The 11,063-nt window shown below is 40.5% G+C and overlaps 1 protein-coding gene across 1 annotated transcript; it reads right to left on the bottom strand.

The window, feature by feature from the left end:
• Positions 1-3,388: 3,388 nt before the first annotated feature.
• LOC148025599 (uncharacterized) lies at positions 3,389-4,199 on the bottom strand. The gene is made up of 2 exons (XM_087692118.1): positions 4,076-4,199; positions 3,389-3,946 (listed from the first exon to the last, which is right to left on the bottom strand). Exons 1-2 carry the CDS (start codon positions 4,182-4,184, stop codon positions 3,591-3,593), a joined length of 465 nt encoding a protein of 154 aa, XP_087548244.1. The 5' UTR covers positions 4,185-4,199; the 3' UTR covers positions 3,389-3,590.
• Positions 4,200-11,063: the final 6,864 nt, after the last annotated feature.

The following is an 11,063-nucleotide window of genomic DNA, read 5'->3' as shown; positions in this document are numbered from 1 at the left end:
TTCCCAAAATCTCCAATATGGTGTTTTTGGGACACTCGAGGATTCTTGGCTTCTTTGGCTCTTGTACTCTCTCACTCCCTTTACCTCAATCTTTGGCAAGACCATGGGTAAAGAGCACCAATCATCATCATCCCTCAAACTTGAATCGGAATCCAAAATATCTTCATATATTTCCTTAAGCTTTTCAACTGCTATAAGCAATCTCCAATATGCTTAACACTTGAACAAGACCTGCCTTTCTTGCCTTCATGATCATCATGCCATTCATAAGAATCATCAATAATATCCTCAAAAGAAATATCCAAATTCTACCATGCTTTATCCATCTTCAAACTTCAAGCCTTCTTTGTTGCTTATGAAAACCTCTTGTGGATATGATCAAACTCATTACATAAATCAAACATGCAAAAATACTTGTATAATTTTCCTTCTTCACAAGACCTATGAACATAAGAACAATGCTTTGAAGTATGTCAAGACTCAAAGCAAACTCATGCTATTCTTAGTTTGTTAATGGTTTTTCTAATTCCTAAGACTTTTTACTAGACAAAAATAACAAAGTAATTGGCCATCACACAAGAAGAAAGAAAAAATTAACCCTTTAAAATGTATCGTCCTGCTATAGGTAATATATCACTAGTTTAGGCAATTCTCATTGCTTCAGGTAGTTGTCACTACTTAAGTAGTTGTCATTGCTTTAGGTAGTCTACCCCACTACTTCAGGTCTTGACAAAAATTTTAGATTTCCAACATCAAAGAGAAGTATTTTGATTAGGCTTTAGATCCATAACTAGAGAACATTATAGAAGGGGGTTGTATCATCTTGCTTCCCAAAAAATATTACTACTTCGTACGAAACATTCTACTTCATATAGAAACTCTACTTCATGCAAGAATTTTGCTTCCTATAGGAACTCTGCTTCATGTAGAAATTATTCTACATGCAAGAAATCCAAATTTCTAGCCTCAAACAAAGTCATTTTTGTTGATTCTTTAAACCAAAGATATAGAGAATTAATGATAGGAAATACAAATAGAAAACCCTTCAAACTCAATATAGTAAAGTCATTTTTAATCTATAAAACAGTCATTTTTCATAAATTCAAGGTAATTCTTCAAGTCTTTGCACAAATTTTGCACTCAAAAAACCTTTCAAATTGCATATAGGAAATTAGGTTTTCTTTCCCAAAACAATGTCATTTTTTATAGAGCTTCAAATTTCACGCATCAATTAAATGTCTTTTTTCTTAAACTTCTATACCATAGATTCAAAAAAGCATAGCAGGATTACCAATTGTTTTAACCCCAAATCTATGTCGAATGCATAGTAGGAGTGAACTGCCTCATACAAAAAATACCTAATCCAATATCACACATCTTATAGAAAACTGAAATATAACCATGCAGAAATATGAGAACACATACTTTATCACTAATACTTAGCGAATCAAAAATAGAACATAAATAACGTGTTGGAAATAGAGCAAAGACATAATGAATTATGGCACCAACTATTAGATTTAATATATCATAATAGAAATCTACCATACATAGGTCGTGAACATCAGAGAGATAATCCCAAAGAACGAAGAGTGATACCAATTGCCTCTTTAAGTCATGTTCTTATAAGTGCCCATAAACTGCACTTCATGAGGTATACAACTTCATGAGGCATTTAAAGACTGCTTCATATAAGAAATAGTAAAGACTAAGGCTCTAAACCATGCTAAAGGCAAACATAGTGCATCAAGCCAATGGCTAATACCAATAATACCTCTCCTCGATCTTCTCATATGTCACCCATACACCCCTATAACTAGCCCATAGGCTCTCTTGAGACTCTTGCATAACCTGCAGTAGAGCTGGGTAGCCCTATCAAAAACTGCATGCAAGGTTAGATCTCCTCTCTTCTTGATGTGCTTCCAAAGAATTCATCCTCTCAAGAAATTTCCATAGTCTTTTCGTTTGATCTTCTTGAATTCTACATTTATCCGCTCATCCCTCTTGGTTAGCATACTGAGATACTGACATATCTACAACCACTCTCTAGTTTAAAGCTTCTCTAAGAAGGTCCAATGGTAGAAACATGGCAAACATGACAAAGCATGGTAGCTAGTATTTCTATATCATCCTCATTTGCGACCAATGACTCCTCATCCTCATATCTAGCTCTAGAAAGCATATCTATAACTGGGTTCACTTTTTCTACTATATGCCTAAATTCTGGATTCAATAACTTGATATAAGTAGTTCGCCTCAACATAGCTATATCTAGAGTAGAGCAACTAGTAATCATGGCTAGCAAAGGCAAGCAATCTGTCTCAATCACAACCAGGGTTCCAATATAATTCTCTTTCTTGTAGTTGAGTGTTGTACCAACTCTCCAAAATTCCCGCTTGATCTATGGTTACCTCCTCTATCTCTCCTTTAGGACTTTCACCCCCAAACCAAATGGCATACCTCTAATCCTCCCAATCGTCCTAACTAACAGCCCAACCTATACCGATAGGACTAGTGTCAATAGTCAATACAATAGGTCTTCCACAAGTATACTTAACTTTTCTAAGAGTAAGTGTAGACTATAGCAATTTCTTCAATTTCAAGGTCACAGTCGAAATTTTGAAAAGGAGAGTATTAAAGTTGAAGGTAAATAAAAGAGAGAGAAAGCAAGAGGTGTTAACTTCAAATCTAGAGGAAAATAGGGAAATTCATGAGATAACCTTTTTTTCCTATCTTATCAAGTTACAATGTGATTGAGAAATTCATCTAACTCTCATTTCACTCTACTTACAAAATGAACATATACTATAGCCTGAATTAAGCTATATTGCGCTTTCTCTTCTTTCTTTTTGCACACCCACACTCTCACATATCACATTTAAAAAGAAAGATAGAAGTTATACAAGCAATAGGAGAAACGCAAATTAGCGAAAAAGTAAGGGAGAGCGCATACTTGTCTTATCAATGAGCTAAAAGGCTTAGATTAGTGATGAATGAGCTAAAGGCTTAGATTAGCATCACTATTGTAGCGATGAGACTTTGCTTACCGATAAGTTAGAGGCTATTCGAATCGCTATTTTGGGTAGCATCGAGGATGGCGAAAAAAGTCAAAATAGGAAATTAAGAAAACGCAGCATAATTTATTTCACAAATTCTCTCTCGTTTGCTTCCACGATGCCACTAGCAACTACAAGCACCTTAGAAACGATCTCCGCAGAGGTAGGGAAATCGAGTTATCCTCTCTCTCTCTCTCTCTCTCTCTCTCTCACATGCATTGATCGATTGTACAAAGCTGTATTCTGCGGTGTATCACGTTAAAACAGGTTGTAGCATAAATATATATGCTAAAACAAGCGATGGCAATGGGCATAAAGATAAACGATCTGTGTATGAATAAAGTGGAAGCTTAGTACATGCCGGACTGTCCGACGAGAGGAGGGCTTGCCAAGTGCTGTACGGCCAAAGCAGTAAGAGTAATTTGATCTTGAGATCAGGACACAACAAAATATCTCAGATTCATCTTGCACAACCTAAAAATAAAAAATGGACTCTGGAAAACTAGACACGAGGATGATGAAGGGTGAATTAGATCAGAAGGGTGGTGGAGGAGGTACGCTTGCATCACTGCCTGGATCATTATTCGCAGTGGGGTCTTGATAATCCATATGCGCCATCACATCATTACTAGCATGATTCTTTGTCTCCTCGCCAGTGGAAGTATTCAAGGGAGACGGAGTGGCCTCCAGCTGCTGCACATGAAAACCAGTCAGATGCGCTGGCTTAGGATAACGTTGAAAACCAGAGACTGACCCCAGAGGAGGGTCACTCGTAGGGTCTGCGTTGGGTCCTGGGCGCTGGTAATCCCCCAAGTTCGTCTGCTTCATCCTCCTGGCCGGCATCAAGTGACGCGCGGAATACACAGTATTCCTGTCGATTTCTGTGGAGGCTGCATAAGAAGCAACGAAAAGCCATATAGCGGAGGTAAGCATAGTATCGTATGATCAAATGGATTCAGAACGCGACACAGCAAAATATTTACGAGCAAGAGAGAGAGGGGGGGGGAGTGGGGGCTCACCACACGCCATCGATCCCATCACGATGCATGCTAGAAGTGGTGACAGAGCCACGTGCGAACGAAAACGCCCACGATCACGTACTGCACCCATGGAGAATAACTCTTGCATACACGACAATATCAGGAATCTACCAACGCTAAGCAAAAAACACAGAGTCTGGTGCCTATTTCTATACGAGAGGGGGGTTGTTCCGCTCGTATAAATTCTCTCGATCTGCGGGCGTGATGCTAAACTTCGTACTAGTGCTTGCACGTGCCCCATTCCACGAACGCTTTTCCCCCGGACAACGAGGTTAAATGACACTTACAAGCTATTATATTCTTAGCATTACTCCTGCATCTGTTGCTATTATTCGGATTAATATTAACCGTGAAACCAAGGGTTCGGGCTGACGCCACGAAAAATGGACCCCCCTCAGCACTATCTCCCACGGGGTCTTTAAGACCTTGGGGAGTTGGGATCAACGGCTGTGGTTGACCCCGAAAAAAGGCGTGTATTTGAACCGCTACTTTTTGCAAAAGTAAGCCCAATCAAATTTAAAAACTCACCCAACAATAGTAAACCCAACCAACTGGAAAAATGGGGGTTGATCGACGAACGAGGTCTCGAAATTCGGGGTTGTTTGCTGCCACAAACAAAAGTAAACCCATCCAACTTTATAAATGCAACCAACTGGTGAAATTGACTGCATGGGTTGCCAATGTAAAGAGATAATAGATTCTGTGGGGCCCACTAACTCTAATACAAGTTTTTGAATCGTAGAACAAAAGTAAACCCAACCATTATAGTAAACCTGGCCTTCGAAGTAAACTGTCCCGACCTGGAACTGAAAGCCGAACAGCTCTCGATATTACTCACAGGAAAATCCTGCACGCAAGGCGTATTCATGTGATGTTGTGAACGGAGGTTTGAGGCCCATATTGCTACTGCATACAAGCTCACGAGATCATTGGAACAAAGGTTTGAGGTTCATATTGCGATTTGTTGCTCATGGCTTCCATTACAAGGTGCATATCTCTCTCTCTTCCTCTCATATTTGCATTGGACACATTGTGACATTGGAATGATGTTTTGGTGATATATACGTATGTAGTCAACACTCATGGATTATGTAAAGTGACATTGAGATCGATGATCTCGACACCGATAAAGAGACATCAAATGGATCATCAAGTGATGAGGTTGAGATGCTTGATTTCTTTAGTGGAGACAATGATTCGGCACCACAAGAAAGCACTATCAATGCACCAAGCCCAGCTACATATACCTCATCAAAGTACTTCTCTTTCAATAGAGAGACTTACGGCTTAATGGTTAGTGATTTGAGCGGGCAGAAGGCCATCACATTGGAGGTGCTCAAGTAACTCCATAGGAGGGAGTTGCTCAACTTGAAGAAGTGGAGAAGGATCAAAGAAGGTCTTTGCATTGGTAGAAATGGTGATGGACACATTATATTGGCCTTGAAATCAGAGCCATCGTTGCGCATTGCATGTATGGAGGAGTGGGAGAGCATATTCCTTGAAAATCACATAAACAAGGTTACAAGTGCTCATGAGGATATCAATGTCACAATTGATTCCATCAAATCCACGTGGTGTGCTGACTTGAGAAGACATGGCATTCCTCTTGCGTATGTGAGAGATCTCATCGGTGGGTGTACTTCCAAGGTGTCCACAAGGCCCCATGGTTATGACGGCCCATTTCTATTTCATGGGAAGGTTCTGAAAAGAAGAGCACCCATCTTGGAGCTTACTGCAGATAGATCTCTTGTCGAGCGGAGGCTTCAAGAAATCATGCTTGAATACAAAGTTAGGTTGGGCAAGGTCCGCTCAACCAAAAAGCATGGTTTAGGGAAGATAATAGTGGAATATGCATGTCATCACAGTGGTAGAGCAACTTTAAAGGGCTCCCAAATCCGTAGGTTGCGAACCTCACATTCAAGACCAATGTGTTTGGTCTTCTGCTTTATGTGGCAGTTTTACCAAACTAGCATGGGGTGGGTATCCCTATTTGGTTTATGCTATGCACTAGTGATAATGGGTCAAACCAAGAGATTATGGCATTGCAAATCACCATAAGACTAGTCCTTTCTAGGATGGGAGATATTCGCCCTGCTGCCCTGGTGATTGATAAGTCCCAGCCAAAGATGGAGACGCTCTAGAAGGTTATTCTGGAAGACCCTCATTGTTGGACCACTAACTACCTTGGTAGTAACAAACATCAACATGCATGCCATATTATTCTATGCTGGTTCCACACAAAGAAAGCATGGGTTGAAAATCTCTTGCCACAGCTACACCTTTTCGTAATCGTTTTACTTTTAAGCATTACCTTTTTGTGAATTCCATGAGCTTGACAGTGAGTACTTCACTTGTTCTTGTGTGAATCAAGGTCCCTGTAGATGAGCACGATCATGTGTATGCCTCTTTGTTCAATCTTATGCATTGCCCTACAGAGTCGCAATTTGATGATATGGTTGAGCAATTGCTTCATCATTATTCCGCTCATCCAAATGTGGTCCGATACGTTACCAATGGATAGTGTGGGAATGATTGTATTTGGCATGCAAGATGACCCAAGTTTGGTCCCATGTTTCCACATGGCAATGTCGACACAACCAACCTCATTGAGAAACTTTGGCAATATATCAAGTACACTCTCCTTGATGGTAGGATCAACAGGTCCATTTTGGATCTGTTGCACGCCCTTGTTGGTGACTCATCATCGGGGTCTAGAATGGGTAGATCGGCTCTGGAGTTTTTCAAGCAAAAGCAAGAGATATGTAATGTGGTCAATTTCCATTCTATTTCCACATTTCACCTTTCCTTGAAACGCATTGTTGTCTTATACATGTTTTTTATGCCTGTCGATTCTGAGCACTTCAAAGTCTATGGGTCAAGCAAGAGTCATACAGCTAGATTGACAGCAGGGGAGAAGATTCTTCAGTGGTATGAGCAAGATCCCTCCTCTCTTCAAGTCATTAATGAGGGGACCATGCTGTTCAAAATAGCAAGCACAACCCAACATGCAAAATGGTATCATGTAAGTATACAGCCAAACTACTGTGATTGCCCTGATTGGTCGACTGACTGTAAACATCTTCATGGTTTGAGGCTCATCTTGAAGAGCTATTTTCCTCACCTTCATGAGGTTATTCCCATCATCGATAGTATGCATGCCTTTGATGACATGAAGAAAAGACCAGGTGGCGATGAAATCCCAGAATTGGAGAGACCAGGTTTCGATGGTGGTGTGTAGGAAGGGGATCTCGTGTCCTCCATCGCAGACTTTAGAGGGCTCCTTCAGAGGATCGAGGATGGGATTCCATCCTACACACCGGCACAGATGGATGCTTGTATGCGCCAATTGGAAAGTGCTAAAGAGTCTCTTGTTCACATGTTCACTCCACAGGAGATTGACATGCCTAAAAAGGGCGGGATCTATCAGATCCAGGAAAATGTCACACAGACACGCCTAGGGCATGGCAATGATCATTGTCATCGTCCAAACGAGACGGGGGAGTCCTCATCGCAACCTAAGCGTCTATCTATCACATGTGTGTTAAGGCGCAAGCATCAACGAGGGAGGGACCGTGTGAGGTTTAGCCCAAAACCTCGCATATATTATCCTCATTGCTGCACCAAAACATTTTTGGTAGACCCTCTAGCAGTGTATCATGCCATACTTGCCATGCACTGCACCCTCTATCCTTGCGGTATGCTCCTCGTCCAGCAGGGTCTATCTTGATCGGTAGGGCGGTGCGACTGTATGGTGAGTCCTACATTGGCACTTGTAGTATTTTGTATTGCACCTACACCAGTGAGAATGAGGAGCGACAATTTTCTCTCTCATTCCCTAATGGGTCCACGATCACAGAAGTTTTGGTATCTAGGTTCAGAATGTTTGTATTGTACACATGATTGTCCATTTTAGTGGAATCCCATTGGCATCTCATTGTTGATTTTGGTGTCTCATTCTTGCATCTGTTCTATTCATTGTCCAAACACTAAAGCCTAAACCATTACCCTAAACCATTAACCCCAAAGCATTAACTCTAAACCATATCATAAGATCCTAAAGCATTAACTATGTGCTCGTTGCGTGAGGATGTGAAGATGTTGTTGCTTTCGTTGCATTCGTTCTATTCATTGACATAATAAACCATGACATAATAAACCTTGACATAATAAACCATGATATAAAAAATCGTAACACTAAAGCCTAAACCATTACTCTAAAGCACTAATCCCAAAGTATTAACCCCAAACCATAGCATAAGAGCATTACCTTTAACCATGTGCTCATTGTGTAAGGATGTGAGGATGTGAGGATGTAACATATGCGGCATTGAACCATTTTCTTGTTGATTGCAATACGCTAAGTTGATTATGGATTGCCAAATGCACACTAGACCATTCAAAGTCGCATAGCAAAAGTAATTATACCAGTATAGGCTTACCCAGTTATTAGTTAGTTTCCCAACTACGCCACCCTCGATGATGAGTAGTCTTATGTAAGCCATCACGTAGAATCCACAGTCTAATGCATTTGTTTGCTAAGGGGCCTATGAAAAGAAACGCTTCATCTTTATGTGAACAACCCTATGTTACATTTTTAATACAACATTACTTTAACACTATAGTCGCACACCTTAATGTGGACGAGCTTCATTTTATCCACATCCGATAGAAACTTGGCATACTTTGGGTATGTACAAAGCCTCGATAATGCAAACACGGCCCTGAAACACACACACAAAAGCAATGAATAGAATACATATGTGACACAACATATTACATGAATGCATATAGATTGTTAAGATACCTGTGTACATAGGGTAGACACTCTGTGAAATCAGTGCATTCCAACGAGTCAAGGCACAGGATGGTGCCCTGATCACCAAGTAGTTTTTCAACCCTTTTTAGCATAGGATTGAAGACCACAAATAGGCACCAATGTCACCTGTACATCAAAGATTGCTATTAAACCTAGTGCATCAAAGGGCTATGATTTGTCATTTCCATTAAGTATGCATGGAGGAACTACAAACCTCACAAACACTGGAAGAAATATAAATGTGGCCCTCGTGGGATCGCAGCTATCAAAGTAATTTCTCAATGACACACCATCATCTTGTGGCTCAACTATATTGATGTATGAAAACCACAGACTATCCACGAAACATACATCTTGCACGTGCTCTCTTGGAATCACATACTCCATCTAACTATGAATGAAAACCAAAATTAGTTTAGTAAAATAAAAAAATCCCAAACCCTAGTCATCAGGCAACCACCAAGAAAGCTATAACCAGTTTAGTAAACTTACATGGTGAATAAATTCATAGTACAGGTGGATACTTCCTCTACGCACCGCAATGCATCCAACAAAGCATGATCGACATCCACACGGAGTTTTGAACGTAGAGCCATGAACTCGATATGTATGGAACTCTCTAACCTAAAATAATACCATAAAGCAACCACACACAATGCGACCAAGCACAACTACAAGAAATACAACACATAGAAAGCATTACAATTAATAAGAACGCACCTTGAGGTGGTACTTTTTTTCCCCCTCGTCTTGACAGGAGAGCCATTCTTAAAGATGCCAACCGAACTACATCCAATCGTGAATATGCAACGGGGTGCGTCGCTTGGATACTCAAGAGGGGAGAAGATGGTGATTAAGGTGGGTCGATGTGACAGGAGGAGCGACGTGAAGGGCTTACTCCCCTCACCCTACAATGCCATAACCATAACCATAACCATAACCTTGACATAATCCATTACATAATCCATAACCATAACATAATCCATAAGCTGTAATCCATAACCCTAAAGCGTTAACTTAACATAACCATAACATAATCCATAAGCCATAATCCATAATCTTAAAGCATTTACCTAACATAACCATAACATAATCCTCAACCCTAAACCATAACCATAACATAGCATAACCTAACATAACCATAGCATAACCATGACATAATATAACCATAACCATAACTATAACTATAACTATAACCTAACATAACCATAGCATAACCTAGCATAAGCATAACATAATCCATAACCATAACCATAAGCCACAAACTTGCCCATAAAATAACCTTAAAATCCATAACATTGCCAGTGGATGGAGGACTAGCCCGCAACAAGCTATCCATCTCCATCTGAAAGTTTCGCTCTACTGTTTACAACTCAGGATGGTGGTCTAGGACTTGACCCTCATCCTCAATATGAGGCACATCCTCAGACTCTCGTGTGCGAGGCCGTTTCTAAGAAAGGCAACTTGTGAGTAAATACACATATATAAAAAACGATAAACTCAAGGCCAAGGTAAAAAAATTACATTTGCATATGACACTATAGAAGGGAAAACAATATCAGGTAAGAGACTTACATGTTTTTCATAGCCATCCGCTATTCGACTCTGAGTTCTCTGCACACGCTCATCTCTTTTGGAATCATATTTGTCCATCTGTCTACTCACAAATGCCTCCACATACTCCTGCCTCTCCATGGTATGCTCAGCATCTTCGAGCAAGTCCCATAATGAGCTCGCTCTCACATACTGAGCCTTCTCGTACTTACTCCGGGCCAAACTCAACTTTCTTTTAAGGTTAGAGAACCGAGCCTCTGCCTGGCGATGCCAAGCACCAATGGTATGGCAAGCATGCTGTGTGCCTATGGGGTGGCCAGTCTTTCGACATGGAATATCAAAGTGAATACCATGCTCATCCTTCAAATGCTCTATCATCCTTGCCCGTCTCTTTATGTTTCTATGCCTCTTCGGACAAAGAAGATCAACACGGCACTGACGCGCAAGAGACCCATCAGGTAGTGATCTCCGTGTACGGTGGGTTTTCCTATGTAAAATGACATTCTATTAAGTATCACATCTTAGGAGTGTGCCTTGTGATAAATGAATCTAACTACATAAGTGTAGCCTCCAAGTTTACTAACAATATCGAAAGTA

The sequence above is a fragment of the Lygodium microphyllum genome, chromosome 14 (assembly GCF_053477565.2).
Source record: "Lygodium microphyllum isolate KBCC chromosome 14, Lygodium_microphyllum_v1.1.10, whole genome shotgun sequence".
Classification (NCBI taxonomy): Eukaryota; Viridiplantae; Streptophyta; class Polypodiopsida; order Schizaeales; family Lygodiaceae; genus Lygodium; species Lygodium microphyllum.
The sequence above is the reverse complement of the archived record's forward strand: the minus strand, read 5'-3'. Positions and strand labels throughout refer to the sequence as shown.